General features: G+C 41.3%; 1 protein-coding gene across 1 annotated transcript; it reads right to left on the reverse strand.

The window, feature by feature from the left end:
• Positions 1–607: 607 nt before the first annotated feature.
• Positions 608–11,717, reverse strand: LOC126545728 (uncharacterized). Its single transcript, XM_050193679.3, has 4 exons — positions 11,490–11,717; positions 11,168–11,292; positions 8,251–8,317; positions 608–960 (listed from the first exon to the last, which is right to left on the reverse strand). The coding sequence occupies exons 2-4, from the start codon at positions 11,288–11,290 to the stop codon at positions 872–874; spliced, it is 279 nt and encodes a 92-aa protein (XP_050049636.1). The 5' UTR covers positions 11,291–11,292; positions 11,490–11,717; the 3' UTR covers positions 608–871.
• Between the last annotated feature and the right edge of the window lie 7,062 nt (positions 11,718–18,779).

Here is an 18,779-nt window from a genome sequence, read left to right on the forward strand (position 1 = left end):
GGGTCCCTTGTCACGATTGCATTATGAAAGTCATTGATAAAGGATCTAATGGGATCAACATTTGAGCTAGTTTGTAACTATCTTTGACAACACCACTGCATTTGCAACAATAGTTGAAAGAGATCATTCATACACAACCCACAAGCTAATGCCAACTTTAGGACTCGCTGCACAGGGTGCCATCAGGCTTGTGCATGGTTTTTACATGATAACTTAAATGTCAGTCATTCAGGTGCCTGCTTGTGCATTACATATAAATGTTTGCTTGCAAACAAACTTTAGCCCCAAGTGTAACGGTGTGCCATCGTCTCACTTTTCTGTGCACGGATCAAGTCAAAGAGGACAGTGCCAAACTCCTGGGTACCCAAACCATGGAAGATTGATCTTGTCTTGTGAAAACTTTATAAAATTACAAAAAAAAAATGTCTTGCGTCATTCCACTTGAAGGGCTGAACCTAATTTTTCATGGTAAAATTTCATCTATAGGTAAGAATGCTGAAACAAAAATGTCTCGCGTAAGGAACATCTAAGTCATTGAGCGTGCAATGTAGTACAAATTTTGCATACATTTGCAAACTACTAGATGAAATAAATTGGGAACACCGCATTAAGATGGGACACATTTCTACAGCTTTTATTCTCTTCAATACAGCACCTGATTCAGAGGCTTTATACAATACATATTCAACTAGCCTTTTGTTATGTACGAGGCCTGCCTCGGGAACACCTTAAGCCAATGCTAGTAATTGTACAAGCCCATGGGGCAACAGAACTATACAAAGCGAAACATTGCATTTCTTCAGCTTGGTGCTCAGGCCACAGTTATTTTACAAGTATGTAGTAGCTCTTCACACAGCATTTTGACCATACATCACTTGTCCGCTTCTTCAACTCCTGCTTGTGCCATGAGGTCCGTGATGTTCCTTTCCAAGTCATCTATGCGATGCCCCATTTCATCAAGTACACATATTAAGGAAAAGATGCTGTACACAGTGTCTTTAACATAAGCATTTTATCGCATCATCATGTCCAACTGTAGTAGTTCACTCAATTCGCTGAATACTCTTGGAACATGTCAGAATTGGAACATGAGCTGAAAAAGGGATGGTTACCAACGAAAAAAAAAATATATGGGGTTTCACATGCCAACGCCATGATCTTATTACGAGGCACACTGTAGTGGGGGACTCCAGATTAATTTTGACCACCTGGGGTTCTTAAGGGGCACCAAATGCATGATACACATGTGTTGTTGCATTTCACCCCCATCAAAATGCGTCATCCACGACCAGGATTTGATCCCACGGCCTTGTGCTTAGCAGTGCAATGTCATCACCGCTAACCACTTAAAGCTATGGTGGTTATTAATTTAGAATGCAATGGTTCAAGCATATACCAGGCATTTCTTTTTATGCAGAACACTTAAAACAAAATATTATTTAAGCCTCTGCCATTACCGCTGATGGGACATGTGGCTAGGTGGACATTAGCAGCAAGAAAAACTTCAATGATTTTAATAATCAACTAAAATATGTTATCTAACTGTTTAATTCCTAACTTTAGGACACATGTTGCAATTGCAAAATCAAGCTGAGGAGTAACAAACTCGTCTGCTTAGCAGAAATCCTAAAAATGGCACCACTTTCGAGATAACCTTAAATTGTGCTATAAAATACGTTGTCATTCCAGTTATGTTACCCAAAAGCATGCCTCTAACAGTTTGGGACAACCTTAACTGGAATGCTGAGGACTTGCTTTTTTATATTTTGGGAATGGATATCTCTGTAGTACTAGTCATACGACTTCTGCAAGGCAGACATGACTTCACTGCTTGGCTTCAATTTTTCAACTGCAACATGTGCAGTAAAGTTATCAATTTAAAGTTAATTAGCTTATCTTAGTGTGAAATTATCGTTAACATTTTTCTTGCTGCTAATGTCCACCCAGTTGCGTAGCCTATATGCAAAAATGGCAGGAGCCCAGATATGACAAGATTTTCAATCAATCAATCAATCAATCTTTTTTTCTTTATTTCAGACATAAATACAATGTAGTAGGTATGTCCACGAGGCATGGCAAAAGGAAACGCGTATGTTTCCTGACAGGGCCTTCGCCTCTGGAGTACACATCAGACAGCATTGGCACTAAATCAAATACAGTGTGCAACCATATAATACCAAATAAGTAGAACAAAACAGAGATATTATAATACATAGGGAACACAAGCAAATGTACACTTTACATAAAGTATAATAAACTGAATAACACACAAATAGTAACAAGTCATACAAAGTAGTGCAATACGATTGTGTCACTATAAAAAATATGAATATAAAGGGATGAACACGCTATATATATGCACTACATACAACGATGAATTTCATTACCTATTACACACAGGTCAAGTACCAAATAAAATCAGATAGGATCGGGTATTTTTAACAATAGTAGTTTTATTTTCCTTTTGTAATGCCAAATAGTTTTACTGTTGAGAGCATGATCAATTATAGAAGGATGTCTGTTACAAAGGTATATTATTTATGTATTGTTTGGGTACAATAGTTGGTCCAACTAAAATATTCGTATGTAAATTATATACTACATCCCGCTTTAAATATTTTTCGAAGAAAAGTGTGTAGTAATTCTTGATTTGACAATAAACAAAAATTCCTAGTAAAAGTGTTCTGCATAAAAAAATACTTTGCATACTGAGATGATAAAGAATTCCTTTACTCCTGGGGATGATCTAGCTGTCTGTTGTCATCGCGGTGTTTGGTTGCTGTGAAAAAATTTTCAGTTGCGAATGATAAGCAGTCTAAATGATAGTTTACAGCAAGTGATCAGCAGTGGTCGAACAAAGGAAGTCTTTGGAGCCAATGTTTGGACAAGGAGGTTCACAAAAACAAGTCAGTCGACCACTATTGATCGCTGGAGATAAGCTGGCATTTATTTGTGCAGACCAAGCTTTATCGCAATATTGCTGCAATAGAGTAGTCAGATATTGTTAACCATTTTGTAATTCAATATATACAATCTAGAAATCTGGACTGCAAAAAGTCACTATCCAAAGGTTTCCATACTTTGTGCGCAGCTGCAGTAACACCAAAACTTGACAGGACCGCAAGTTTGTAGTGAATTGAGTTTGATTCTTCACCACCCTTATCATCCGCCATTCACGGCTGGCTGCGATCTCATTGATAATGCAGGTGGAGTGTTGCTCTGACCCCTATCTAAGCACAAGAAGGTACACATGACCTCCACGATATGCATGCTCATGTGTGCTCGGAGCATCGTCAGTATGCTTATTCGCCGTGCTCTGCGTTTCTACGCTTGTGGACCTGCGTACTAGGTTAGCCGAAACAAGAAAAGTCATTTCTTAACACGGGATTTCCAATGCCTTTTTCAATACAGTTTCTTATCGCGCTTTGTCGGTGGTCACAGCAACGGGCTGAATGTGTTATCAATGGGATAAGCCAGCCAAGAACGGTGGACGAAAGAGTGGCATATAATCTAGCGTAGGGCATGGCTACAAAATTGCTGCCCGGGGGGCAGTATTCCCGGCCAATTATCCCTTTGGTATACGTGCACCAGCGTTTACTTGGCTCTGTGCGAGGATTGCTGTTGCCTGTAGACGCTCGACGTGGTGGGTGCCAAGTTGCACACCTTGCAAAAGTGACTTACCGAAAATACCGCTCCTGGTATAGCGAGCTCTTGCGAGAAATTTAGCAAATACTGGCACTTATTTCGAAAGGCTGTGTGCCGTCTATGTGCAGCCAGGGACTTGTATTTTCTTGAATTCGCTTATCTTTAGATTTTCTCGGTTTTTACAGCTTCAAGTTAATGGGGCTTTACTGTACTTCGCTGGTGCTTCCAACTGTTCCAAGGCAGCCTTGGTTAAACATAAAAACACTTGAACATCAGCTCACAGGGACAGCAAAAATATGTTGCAGTTTCACCCGCAATGCAAATAAGAGACACGACAGCTGGTGCAATATTATGTGCACTGAGTGTTGCACTGTTGGAGTAAACATCTGCAGACATGCACGAGCCAATATACTTTCAAGGAGAAGAAAACTTCAGTCTGATGCCTCTAGTTTCTAGTGCGCCTTACCTCTAGTCCGAGCCATCATTTATACAAGTGGCACTCGTTCGACGGTGGAGAAGCAGAGATGCATAACTCTTTCTTCCTCTTTCCTATCCTGCTCTTTGCTTCTTGCCACTGGCTTTGTTTAATACTTTCACCTCAGTGCCGGTCAATGGATAAGCTACAGAGTGTGGCGGCAGCCAATCATTCTTACAAGAGGCCAAGCACAGTACTCTTCAGGCACAGTTATCCTTTGCTGTAACATCAGTGTAGAGAGGTAGAATGTTTGACTAGCAATCTGTGGGGCCAGAGTTCAAATCCCTAAGGGGCCCTGCAGCTTTTTTTCGTTACGAAATTCTTACAAAATACTGTGGCATTCCAGCTATCAAAACAATTATGGGAATGAGCTTCGAACAGCTCCCTCTGAAAAGAATGCACCATAATAGAATTCCTGTTTTCTGTCAACAAAAGCACTCGCAAAAGGGAGCAGACCACAGCAATTACAATACACTTGCAGTCTTGATGTGCCCTGTTCAGACTTACACCTCAACATGACATTCATCTCTAGGGCTATGTGAATAGATTTTTTTTTTTTTTGATCAGACTACAAATCAAACGGTGATTGAACTGAACAAGCTACAACCAGAATATTTTAAAGTGAGGCATATTTAGCCTCTTCCCCCCAACTTTTCTGTCTGTTTCCAACTGCAATAGACTTGCTGCAAGCGCACTACATGTCCACATTGATGCCGAGTGAAAGCTATCGCTCAATTAAAAAAGAACATTTCCAATGGTTGGTTTCGAGCCTGGTTCTCTAGCACAGAAGCCTGGTGCTCTAATCAGCTACAGAACCATTTATACTCTGTATGCACAAGATGCCAGACATTAAAATCAGAAAAGACTGCACTGCATAACAAACTAAAAATGCCACAGATAAAATGGAAGTTGAGACATTGTAACTGAATCAAATTGTGCAGAAGTAATGCAAGGATGCCTTCAAGCATACATAAACGCTTTTCAGAAAGAAGCTTTGCAACAAGGATACATGAAGCAGCAATTTTAATTTGCCGACTATTTGGCATCACTAATGATGAAAGGGCAATTCACCTCAATAAATCTGGAAGTGAGCAGGAGGGCCTAAAATAATTGTTAGGAACAACTCGGCTTAGAATACTAATTCTACCAGTGCACAACAGGCCATCAGTCCTGTCGCAATAGTGAACCAGATGCAAAATTTTTCAATGAATGATTTGTCGAAAGTTGAATCTACCTGTTCAGAAAAAAGCTCCATACTTCCAACTGTTTTAAAGCAAATAGAAAACAAGAGTATTTCAGCCGACACTGGAGTCAAACTTTCATACTATGCTACAACTGCTAGGTGCATATTTTTCCTTTGTACTTCACATGACGAGCCACACTGTGGTTCATGTGGCATTTATTTATTTTATTTATTTATTCAGTACTTGCATCACCAATAAGGCTTTACAGCAGAGAGGATTTCATTCGAAACGCAAACGTTTATAGAAGGATATTTATACGCTCAAAGCATGGTAAAAAGCATCAATAGATGTAATTAGTACACTATCAGGCGGAAGAAGGTTTCAGGCGTGCACTACTTCGACAAAAAAAAAAAAGAAGAACACAAAATGTCACCTTTAAAAGCAAGTTCCTTGACTTTCAAAGGATGATCCTTTCTTTTGGATATATACAAAGGTGGTTTCATGTATTTCTCTCAGCTAATGCCAGTATGGGAATGACATATGCCATAAAAGACGACGAGCAAAACGAGAACAAGGTGAAAGCAGGAGGCAATGTTTCGACAAGTAAACTTGTGTTCTTCAAGGCCTTGAAGAAGACATGTCCACTTGTCGAAACGTTGGCTCCTGCTTTTACCTTGTTCTTGTTTTGCTCACCGTTGTGAATTTCCATCTCCCGCCTTCCCCGTGTTTTCCCTGGATATGCTATAAAAGAATTTCAAACGCAGATTTCTTCTACGAGTCTTTAGGTCCGGCCATTGAAGAGTATGTTTAGCCTCTGTCATGCTGAATTTTCTGTCACTTTCGAAGGACAAATCTGGCAGCCCTGTTCTCTATTTTTTTCAAATTTGTTAATTCTAAGGTGTAAGGGCCCCAACGTACACCTGCGTATTCGAGTGTTGATCATGTGTGTGAAATAAGCTGCTGTTTCAGACCACTCGGTAGGGGACTAAAATTATGCCTCAAAAAACCGAGAACAGATGCCACTTCATTCCTTAAATAATTCCTTAAATAATTTATGTGCCTAGTCCATCGCAAGTATCGAGGTGAAAAAAAACGCCTAAATATTTCAATTCCTTTGCAGTAACTAAACTAGCCTCACGGATTCAATATGTGTGCTCTTGGTAGGAGCGCTTCCAAGTAAAGATGACATGCATACATTTGCTCACATTCAACATCTTCCAATGTGCACACTGTGTTGCCACATTGTCCCAATCATTCTGTAAAGCTACGTAATCACTATGATCATTAATGACTGTATATGATAGTCACTGGCAAACATCCAAAACGATGGTGTGATATCTGTAATGTCATTAATCAACAGTGGGGATAAGAGTGGCCCCAGTACTGATCCCTGGGGTACCCCGGAAGTGACTGGGGCGTTAATTGAAGAAAATATTCAAGGTGTTCCACAACACAAAACTTTATGGTACGGCTGCACAACTCTAAACTAGCATGGGCCAAGGTCAACTTCCTAGGGAGTTACAGGGGCCGCACTTTAGTGAGGAACGGTGCATGTTTTGTTTGCAGAAAGGTAGTCCATCTATTTTTGGTGTCATCGCACTTGTCGCTGTCTTCAGTATGCATTGTAATGTCACGTTGGTCAAAAAAGACAGAAGGCAGCTCTTGTTCATGTAGGTCAAACAGAATGTCTGCTCACAGACCTAAGTGCTTCGAAAGAGAGATGCCAGTTTTATTACCATCAGCCATGTCTCCGTATTAATCCTCATCGAGGTTATGAAAGAACCAAAGGAAGGGCTGCTGCCCCATTGTGTGCCACTTGGCTCCAGCGAAAAGAACACGTCAATGAGCTCTAGTTGCACTATATAGTCTTCTGGCATCCCCATGAAAGGGTCACAAAACACGTTCTCAAGATCAAATGACTTGAGACACTGTTGGAACTGTACCAGAAGGTTATCAACTTGTTCTGAACATTTGGTCTTGCACCTTCTACTCCACGTGCATGAACTTTTCCATTCGATTTTCCCAGTATGAAACAGACAAAAAACATGCTTTTAACCATTTGAATGAGTCGGCAGTGGCTATGTCTACATCTAAATACTGATATTGCAAACCAGGCTATCGGCATGTCAAGAAATTGGCCCACCAAGCTTTCACGACTTTATTACAAGCTCCTTAAAATGTGCCGATAAAGAGTGGCCTGTTAATTACCCTAGTACAAATTCTTTAACAAAGTTATTGATGCTTTAAAACTAGAAGTTTTATGGATAATTTATATAAGAATATTATGCTTTTGACTATATAACATTGATGAAAGCAAAAAATAATAGAAAATTGAGATACCACTAATGTAAAACAACCAAATATATTAAAACGCTAATTTGTAACCTATGCTGAGCTGGGTGATATTGAAACTTCGAAGTTTATTTCACCCAGCATGACAAAGGCTACAAATTAGAGTAAACTTTCGAATGGCAGAATGTAGAAGCATAATTATTTTTGCAATAGATAAAGAAGTGCTGGGTTACTTCAAAAATTAAAAAAGAATTTTTTGTATGAAAATTTGAAGAATGTCTTCATATTTTAATAAGTTTGTAATGGGAATGCGTGATTACGTGTGATCATGCGTGTGATTACGAGTGCTTGTTAGCATAGCTTTAATGTAGTACCTAAGCAGAGTTTATCAACCTGTGTCGCATAATTATAGATCCAACCAGCAGCTTGTAGTAGGACATCTGAATGCCCAGTCACCCAAGCTTGCAACATTATACCACATTTTACCTGTACTTCCAACAACTCAATCTAATACACAGATCAGTTCTACGGCAGCCATCACTATCCAATGTGGTGAAAAATTATAGCTGAAGGAAACAAACACCTACAGTCTTGTATAGCTCTCTTAGACATTCAACACAATGCATTAGAGTTCACCCAATAACCAAAGGATATTCCTTGTAAGTATCTGATCCGACATCACTTGAAATTTGTCTTGCATCTGCTGAAGCAGGGTCTGCACCTAAAAAGCAAAATATCATGCTCAGTGCATTAGACTACACACACAGATGTAAAGTGAAGAACAGTAAACCTTCATTATAATGAAGTCATAAGGAAGGCAACAAAGTCTACTTATGAGTGGTGTTCAAGGGTGGAGGGGCCTTAACACAGCCATGATAATGTAGTAATAATTTTTAAAAACCATGCAAGCTTTTAAAATAGCCAGACAAATGCTTCTCATTTGCAATACAAAAGGATTTTTGTGTACACAAGAAAGTGCAGACTGCCAAAATTGGCTGCCACCTACAACTCGCAACAGTGTACCTCAACTATAGCACACGTCATAAGGCTATTCTCCTTGTCATCACATCAAGAACGTGTCACACATGGTATGTTACCTAAAGGGAGAGGGGGAGCTTTTGAAATGGAAAACTTAAGTTTCCATATCACCACACGTATTTTAGAAATATCTGGAAAAAAAGGGCAGAATTGCTTGAGGAAACCAATACTAAGTCATCATGATACGTCGTCATCATGCAATATCATTGAATGAAAGAGAAAAAAAGAAAACTAATGTTGTCACAGGCACATCGTTACTATGCTACAATAACAATTAATGCTTGTTTATGTATTGCGACGTGTTCAGGAACAGTAGTAACCAAGAGCACTGGTGCTGCTATCTGCTGGCAGAAAGTAACCAAACATGCTACATGGCCAGCAGTAGCAGCGATGTGCTTTACCAGCTGATGACGGCACCAGCGCCATCAAAAAATTGGGCAAAATCGGGTAAAAAAAGGTAAAATTGAGAAGCTGTTGTCATCTGCACATCCATTGGCAGGATGTGCAGATGACAGCAGCTTCTCAATTTTACTAGACAAGCAGGTAAGTCCTGCTGCAAACTGGTATACTTACAGAACAGACAGCAATACACGACCTCAATGTGGCGGCAGACATCAGCTAATTCTGTTCTGACTTTCTAAGTAGATCTGGCATTCTAAGGTTCGTAAATGCATAGGCAAGATACTTGTACATAGTAGTGACTGTGACAGGTGAAGACAATGTCTTGACAAAGTTAATAAGCATGGTACACTTGAATTATTGTGACAGTTGAAGCAGTGCCTAAAGCAGTGAAGTTGAAGCAGTGCCTAAGGAAGAGAATTATGTGGTGCTCTTCCACTGGGGAAGTATTCTGTAAGTGTCCACCAAGTGGCCTGTCAATTTCAGCTTGTGCTGAATGGATAGAGCTTGAGAGCTGGCGGTAACAAATGGTGCCCGCCTACTGGCTTTGAGCTCTGCCCAATCAGTGCATGCTAAAATGGACAGTCCATTTAGTGGACACTTGCAGAATAACCTCCTGGTTATTCTGATATGATGCTCACAGGGCCCCTTACCCTTTTATTTAGGCATTCCCATTTAGAAGCACAAGCACCATATTACTTAAAATACACGCTGCACCTGGCACTGTGCACACCCAAATGCACTCCACACACATGTAACAGTACTAAATAATCTAATACTAGTACTCTAAAACACACTAAAAGAGGCAGTTATCATATTTCACTTCATTCACCCTATGTACTAAGTGCAGTTCACTACCACTGTGCCTTGGACAGTCATGTTTAAGAGAAAGAGGCTCTTCAATGAATCTTGGAAAGGTTTGCCTCAGTCATGTTTAAACATTCACACAGGACTATGGTAAACTGACTACAGCAACTATATGTGTAAAATCACTGCACCGTAACAACCATTTAACATATAATGTTAAGATCCAAGTAAACTTGCACATAGATTATGGTAGCAGCAATATAAAAATGGCAACCTACATTATAGTCATGAACAGATGAAAAAAAATGAAATGTTTTCGATTAATTACTTGAATGTATTCACTGTCAAGGCTACAGATCCCTTTTGGCTGCACTATCTATATGGCCCTGACCTGAGGCACAGTCAATGAAAATCACCTACAGTGCCTCTGGTCATTGAAATCATTAATGATATAAACTCATGCCTCAAATCACTGGCTACCGACGTTTGTATACTTCTAAGTGGTGCACCACTGAAATTAGGCAGGGTTAACATTGACGCACTATACTTTACTACGCTACGCACACTTTACTGTACACCTACATCCGCTTGCATTCTTCCCTGTCATTGTGCATGAGCACAATACTGCCAGAACTAGTTGCTTTGCACTCATCATGAATCAAACTTTTTCTTCGCCACAGATGTCCATCATGCGACGATCTTTTAAACTACATTTTGAAACATGTTCTGGCATATGCAAGGCCGCAGCAGTGTGCTATACACAGTGCTTCCATGTCTTCGAAATTTGCTTATACCCATGGTGAAATGAATGTTTTTCAAGCTTTTCAAACATAACAAACAGCTAACATATCGTCAACGCATCTGTGCATAATTAATCCTGTAATTTGCAGAAAAGCTAAATGAGGAAACCTTGGCCAGGTGTACCGAGCAACCTAAACGAGCTGGCTGGTTCTCCTACTACATGGTGCAGACGGACTGTTTTAGATTCATTATCGATACAAATGCAGCACACGAACGCCTGTAATGGTAGCTAAAAACAAGGTCGTCTTTTACCTTCTCTGAGAGGCATGGAGTGATCGATAATATATGCACCAGTCTAAAATATGCACCAGTCTAAAATAAAAGCGAAGTTCGTTGGCTAGAAAAGTTTTTAGCACTTCCAAACCGGTGTAATGCAAACACTACTACATGGTCAATGTGTAGCTTTTCGCTGCCAGAATGCAAGCCAACGGAGCAACAAAACGCCAAACAGCAAACAAGGACCTGATGGATACGATAAATCACAACAAAAGCACAAGCCCTGGGCTGAGGGCAATGGCATGCTTACGTATTGCGTCAGGTCTTGTATATTCTTAGGGTCCGGCGCATGGTCTCCTCCAGATGTAGATTTATTGAGATCAGACTTCGAATCTTGGTTTTTGCCAGAAGCGTAACCGGACTGCTCTGCCATCGCTGCATTAAAATAAGATCACATTAACTCCCATTATGCACGTAGCATAATGCAAGCTTTTCTTGTGACAAGGGTATCCACGACTACTCTGCCTGTTGGGTTAAGTTAGTGTAAAATGATCTGTTGGAAACTGCTTCAATACATTTCGAAAAAGAAGCGCTGCGTTCAACGAGATCTGCCAAATTTTGAAGTGGGTTACCTTGTATAGTGCGATGTACGAGTGCACTTCAGAGAGTGTTTCTATGTTGGCTTTGCGTTTTTCCTTAACAGCGCGCACAACAAGATCGTCGCCGAAGAGGGAAATCAGCTGAAGTTGGGCCGATTTTTATAACTGATCAGGCACTCCAGGTGCAGCGGGTGCAGCGTCTAGAAGGCATAGCGCATCATAGCGTCTCAAATCAGTCGCCGAGGAGGAGGCGGAGGCACTGCCGCTAGTCGACGCATAAGCCGCGCCGAATGCAATATGCTAGCCAAGTCAAGCCAACCAATTTAGGTTACAATCGTTTATTTTCTGCCCTCATGGTTAAAATCAGAAGCACTAGTTTCTACCTAATTAATTCAGAAGCCGACTTGGGAATAATATGTTCTTTTCGGCAAGGAACTTGGGCCGCGCCCCGCCCGGGCCTGTTTCGTTAACTTGAAGATGCGGTTCTACAAACATGACGATCCTGACGTCACTGATCGCCTCTTGCACCCGCAGTATGCCAAAAGTATGGCCTTTGAGATAAGGCGCCGCTGACTCTGTTGCGAAAATTAAAATCTTAGAGGCCATGTAAAACCTCATGCACGCGCAGAGCTATATACACATATAATGCTTACAAATCGCTTCTATACCTGCTTCGCTACCGAGATCAATCCATAAGGTCAACACAGGGCCATTCCTACCTTTATTTCCTTCTTATCGATGCCAAGTTGCATTAGTTTCGATTATATTAGTTCCTTATCACGCTCATGGCCAGTCGATGACGGCGATTGTCGGTGATAACGTAGGCGAAGCTCCCATTCTGTAGGCACCCATTTTGTAACCCTAATGGTCCAACGGTTATCTAACCTGCGCGGTTACGTGACCTGCCCAGTTCCATTTCTTTCTCTTAATGTCAATTAGAATATCGGCTATACCCGTTTGCTCTCTGATTCAAACCGCTCTCTTTCTGTCGTTATGCCTAGCATTCTTCGTTCCATCGCTCTTTGCGCGGTACTTGGTCGCAAGCTTCTTTGTCAATCTCAAGTCTGCCCCATATGTCAGCACCGGTAAAATGCACTGATTGTACGCCTTCCTTTTCAATAATAATGGTTAAGCTTCCAGTCAGGAGTTGGCAATGGCTGCCGTATGCGATCCAACCCATTTTTATTCTTCTATAAATTTCCTTCTCTTGATTAGTGTTCCCTCTGATTAGTTGACCTAGGTAAACGTACTCCTTCACAGACTCTAGAGGCTGACTGGCGATCCTGAACTCTTGTTCGATTGCCCGGCTATTCATCATTATCTTTGACTTCTGCATATTAATCTTCAACCCCACTCTTACACTCTCTCTGTTGAGGTCCTCAATCATTTGTTGTAACTCGTCTGCATTGCTGCTGAATAGAGCAATATCATCGGCAAACCGAAAGTTGCTGAGATATACGCCGCTGATCCTTACTCCTAAGCCTTCCCAGTTTAATAGCTTGAATACTTCTTCCAAGCCCCGCAGGGGCGTCTGCGTCAACAGGCGTTTGGTGTGTTGCGACACCACGTACCCGAGTACACGAGGGTTGGACCCTCCCGCGTGTAGCCGTGCGCGGCTTAGCCGTGTCCGGGGAAATGGGGATCCTGGGGGTTGAGCCGATGCCGGGCGTTTGGACCTTTAAGGCCCCCCGGCGGAGGCAACACACCTCTTTGGCCTCTGCTTCACGTAGACGGCACCTCCGGCCTGACCCGACCGGGGGAAATCGGCAGTCGCCTTTTCCTATCCTCCCCTCCACCTTTCACTTTCCTATCTTCTTTCTTACAACTTTCCTGTGTCCTCCTCTCTTCTCAGTTTTTTCACTTTTCATAGGCGGCGAGGGTTAACCTTGTGTGACCAACTACCCTGAGTTGTGTCATATTTGGTTATAGTTGAGGTGTACAGCTGGCGTGGGCAGGACTTGCTTGCGAGTTCCTGTCCCGTCCCCTCGTTGGGCTCCATGGTGGGCGGCTGGCATCATGACCGAACATTAAACGCACTTTATGGCTCCACCTCTCTCAGAAAATGATCGCACTCCAAAAAGAGTGCGGACCGAGGACATAACTTCCCAATGCTTCCAAAAAACAAACGAACATTTCCCCAGGTATCATGTCATACATAGTGAAGATCCAGATCAACCAGCTCGAAAAATGTCCCCATTCATAGTATCAAAATCTCTGACTTACGCCCTGGGCCTTGGCTACAAGGTGACGAAGCTAGCCAGTGGCGACCTACTCCTCCAAATCCGAGACAAAGCACAATACTCGAAACTCCCAACCTTAGTGTCCTTTGGAGACGTCCGGGTAACCGTAACTACTCACCGCTCACTAAACACAGTCAAAGGAGTATTATCTGAGAACGATTTCCTGAACCTTTCTGAAGAAGAGATGTTGGATGGTCTGAAAGACCAGAATGTCACCGAAGTCCATCGTATCAAAATCCGAAAAGACGACAAGGAAATACCTACAAAACACATAGTCCTGACCTTTGCCTCCAGCCAACTCCCCGAATCCATAGAAGTAGGCTATCTTAGAATAACTATAAGACCATACATTCCAAATCCGAGACGATGTTTCAAATGTCAAAGATTCGGCCATGGCTCTCAGAGCTGTCGTGACCGCCAGACATGTGCCAAATGTTCATCAAATGCTCATGAATCTGTGGACTGTACCGCTGCACCACTGTGCGCGAACTGTGAAGGGGACCACCCCGCGTACTCGAGGTCATGTCCGACCTGGAAGAAAGAGAAAGAAATCATAACGATCAAGACCAAGGAAAACATATCTTATCAAGAGGCACGAAAACGACTCTCCTCAACATTTCAATTCAGAGCAAAAACAAATTTCGCCGATGTGGTGCGCAGGGGCGGCACATCACACCAGGCCTCGGCCACCGCACAGGCAGGGCCACTCCCGCCCCCGGCAGACGCAGCGAAGGCTGCTCTGCCACCTCTGAACAAAGGCGCGCCGGCCTCTCAGTCGGCCGCCTGCAAGGCTTCCCCCAGTCGAGAGAAGCCCACAAACCGTACACCCGCGGGTTCACCGCGGAAGTCCAGAGCCTCTAGTGAGGCAATGGACATAACACAAAACTCGCCTCTGCTGCAGCAGAAGCACAGCTCTCTGGAGCGAAAAAGAAAAGAAAAAACCCCAGTATTGGCACCCCAAAAACCAGCATCCTAATTTTTTAACTACACTCATCAAACATGGCGTTCCTTATACAGTGGAACTGCCGAGGACTAATAAATAATTACAGTGACATAAAAGAACTGTTAAACACACTGTCCCCGGTGGCTTTATGCTTACAGGAGACCAACTTAGGTCCCAAACAAAAAAACATTTTAAACAAGTACAATGTCTTTCGGTCTGACCGAGAACACACAAGTAGACTGTCTGGAGGTGTTGCTATTGTAATTAAGACTGGTGTTGCAACCCAAGAAATCAAACTTAAAACCAAATACGAAGCTGATGCCGTCACTGTCATTCATTTTAAGACGATCACAATATGCAATATATATCTTGAGCCACACCTAACAGTAAAACTTAATGATTTAGAAACCCTTTTAGAACAGCTACCAGAGCCGTACCTGCTAGTTGGCGATTTTAACGCCCACTCCGGTTTTTGGGGAAGTGCACACACTGATGCGAGAGGCCGTATTTTGGAAGATCTTAAGTAATAATGTTTGCCTCCTAAACACCGGCAAAAGTACATACTGCTCTCCGAGCACGGGAAAAAAGAGTTCCGTAGATTTGTCTTTTAGTTCACCCTCTGTTTTTAGCGATTTTAAATGGGATGTCATCGACAACCCATACGGCAGCGATCACCTGCCTGTATTAATCAGCCTAACCTCTCCACCACAAGTCATCCCAACAAAACCACGATGGTGGAAGTTACATTTAGCCGACTGGGCACTTTTTAAAGAAAGGGCCAGCTTAGATAAAATAGTTTCAGATGATTTAAGCATAGACGAACTGAATGAAGCTATCACCAACTGTATTTTAACCGCTGCACGCCTGGCAATTCCTCGGTCGTCAGGAGTAGTAAAAGAGAATCACAAAATTTGGTACACACAAGAATGCCGAGACGCAAAAAGGAGACAAAACAAAGCCTGGGGAATTTTTCGTAGGTACCCAACGCAGGAAAATTTCATCAAGTTCAAAAAGTTCAGAGCAAGAGCCCGGTATATTCGCCGTAATGCAGAAAAAACTTCATGGCAAGGTTACGTGTCCTCAATAAATAGCACAATTACATCAAAACAAATGTGGGAGATGGTAAAAACGATAAATGGCAGCTACTCCCCATTCACGGTTCCATTTCTCTCTGACCCTGATATGCATACAAATATAGAAGAACAGGCAGATATTCAGGGTGAATATTTTTCTGCGGTCTCCAGTTCATCTCACTATTCAGAATCATTCCTGAAATACAAAAACACAGCTGAAAGACAAAGACTGCCGACAAGTGGCGGTACAAATGAACCCTATAATAACTTACAGTTCAGGAAATTAATAGAGTACTGTCCGCTGGTAAGCAAACTGCACCTGGCCCAGACGAAATACATAATCATATGTTAGCTCATCTCTCTGAACCGGCCGTGGAGGCACTTTTAAATTTTTTAAACAAAGTTTGGGTATCGGGGAAACTTCCCGAAGCCTGGAAGATGGCCATTATTGTTCCATTATTAAAACCCGGAAAACCATCCACCCTTCCTAGCAGCTATAGGCCCATAGCTCTGACTAACTGTCTAGCGAAGTCCTTTGAAAGTCTATTGAATATCAGACTAACATTTGTGTTAGAAGACCGGGAGCTCCTGGATGTCCATCAATGCGGTTTTAAAAAGGCTTGCTCCACCACCGACCACCTTGTCTGTCTTGAAAATACTGTTCGTGAAGCTTTTTTATACACAGGCAACAATGTCAATCTGTCTTCTTCGATTTGGAGAGGGCATATGATACAACGTGGAGGTTTGGGATCATTCAGGACCTGGCTGAACTGGGCATCCGCGGCAGGATGTTGAACTGCCTTAAGAGGAAGCTTTAGCTCGGGTGCTCCTATCTAAATACATGTAAAAGGGGAATTCGTTTTTCTCGGCAACCACTGCACCAAATTTGACGGGGTTTGCTGCATTTAAAACAAAAGCTTAAAATCTAGTGACTGTTGGTTTCGAATTTTCGATTTATGTCGTGAAAATTTTATAAAAATTTCGCAAAAATCGCAAATTTTCAGAAAACGAAACTATCAAGTTTACAACTCCGTAACTCAGCAAGAAAAAATGATATCGCAATTCTGTGAATTGGACCTGATAGCACATCTAAAGCGGACAAAATTGATATGTTACACATGAACCTCAAAAAATGGAGTAATGTGTAACTACAACTTTTGCAGAACCTTCGTAAACGACGTAACAAATTCACGTAAGATGTAAACTGACACACTAAATTTGTCCGCTTTGAATGGTCTAATGGATGCCGTTTACAGAATCGCGATATCTTTCTTGATGCAGAGCTATTAGCTTGTAAACTTCGTGCTTCTATTTTTTTCAAACGTCAGAATTTTTGAAAATCGATTTAACAAAATTCAAGCCCTAAATCAAAATTCCGCTTCCAACAGTCACTAGAATTTAACTTTCTCTCTCAAATGCAACAAATTTCATTAAAATCGGTCCAGGGGTTATCTCAGAAAACTGTTTTTGCGTTTTTACATGTATTTGAATAGGCCGCGTCGGAGTTGGGCCCGAGCTAAAGCTTCCTCTAAGCTTCCTCTTAAGAGGAAGCTTTAGCTCGGGCCACGGAGTGGCTCGGGCCCAACTCCGACGCGGCCTATTCAAATGCATGTAAAACACAAAAACGTTTTTGTGAGATAACCCCTGGACCGATTTTAATGAAATTTGTTGCATTTGAAAGAGAAAGTTAAATTCTAGTGACTGTTGGAAGCGGAATTTTGATTTAGGGCTTGAATATTCTTAAAAATATTTTCATATATTTGACCGTTTCAAAAAATAGAAGCACGAAGTTTACAAATTCATAGCTCTGCATAAAGAACTGATATCGCGGTTGTGTAAACGGCATCCATTAGATCATTCAAAGCGGACAAATTCGATATGTCAGTTTACATTTTACGTGAATTTATTACGTTGGTTACAATGGTTCTGCAAAAGTTGTATTTCCCTATTACTAACATGTTTTTATATTCATGTGTAAGATATCAATATTGTCCGCTTTAGATGTACTATTAGATACAATTCACAGAATTGTATTACCATTTTTCGTTGTTGAGTTACAGAGTTGTAAACTTCATAGTTCCGTTTTCTGAAAATTTCCGGTTTTTGCCAATTTTTAATAAAGAAGTGACAACCTAACTCGAAAATTCGAAACCAACAGTCACTAGATAGAGGAAGCTTTAGCTCGGGTGCTCCTATCTAAATACATGTAAAAGGAGAATTAGTTTTTCTCGGCAACCACTGCACCAAATTTGACGAGGTTTGTTGCATTTAAAAGAAAAACTTAAAATCTAGTGACTGTTGGTTTCGAATTTTTGAGTTAGGTCGTCAATTGTTTATTAAAAATTGGCAAAAATCGGAAATTTTCAAAAAACGAAACTATCAAGTTTACAACTCTGTAACTCAACCACTAAAAATGATAATACAATTCTGTTAATTGCATCTCATAGTACATCTAAAGCAGACAAAATTGATATGTTACACATGAATATACAAAAATTTAATCATAGGGAAATACAACTTTTGCAAAACCGTTGTAACCAACATAACAAATTCACGTAAGATGTAAAATGACATACGGAATTTGTCCGCTTTGAATGATCTAATGGATGCCGTTTACAGAACCGCGATATGAGTTCTGGATGCAGAGCTATGAATTTGTAAACTTCGTGCTTCTATTTTTTTCAAACGGTCAAATACTTGAAAATCGTTTTAAGAAAATTCAAGCCCTAAATCGAAATTCCGCTTCCAACAGTCACTAGAATTTAACTTTCTCTTTCAAATGCAATAAATTTCATCAAAATCGGTCCAGGGGTTATCTCATAAAAACGTTTTTGCGTTTTGCATGTATTTGAATAGGCCGCGTCGGAGTTGGGCCCGAGCTAAAGCTTCCTCTTAAGGACTTCTTGTCTAACCGTACATTTCATGTCCGCCTTGGCTCAACCCTTTCAAGGAATTTTATCCAGGCAAATGGAGTACCTCAGGTATGTATTTTGAGCACAACACTCTTTATTGTAAAAATGAATTCTATCAGGAAAATAATTCCAAGATCCGTTATGTATTCTGTCTA

Source organism: Dermacentor andersoni, chromosome 1 (assembly GCF_023375885.2).
Source record: "Dermacentor andersoni chromosome 1, qqDerAnde1_hic_scaffold, whole genome shotgun sequence".
Lineage (NCBI taxonomy): Eukaryota > Metazoa > Arthropoda > Arachnida > Ixodida > Ixodidae > Dermacentor > Dermacentor andersoni.

Excerpts from the sequence above, each read along its gene's own strand:
- LOC126545728 (XM_050193679.3), bottom strand. The coding sequence starts at position 11,290 with ATGGCAGAGCAGTCCGGTTACGCTTCTGGCAAAAACCAAGATTCGAAG. Across the intron at positions 8,318-11,167 it reads TACAAGACCTGACGCAATAC|GTGCAGACCCTGCTTCAGCA; the intron begins GTAAGCATGCCA and ends TTTGCTTTTTAG. Across the intron at positions 961-8,250 it reads GGATCAGATACTTACAAGGA|TTGATGAAATGGGGCATCGC; the intron begins ATATCCTTTGGT and ends TAATATGTGTAC.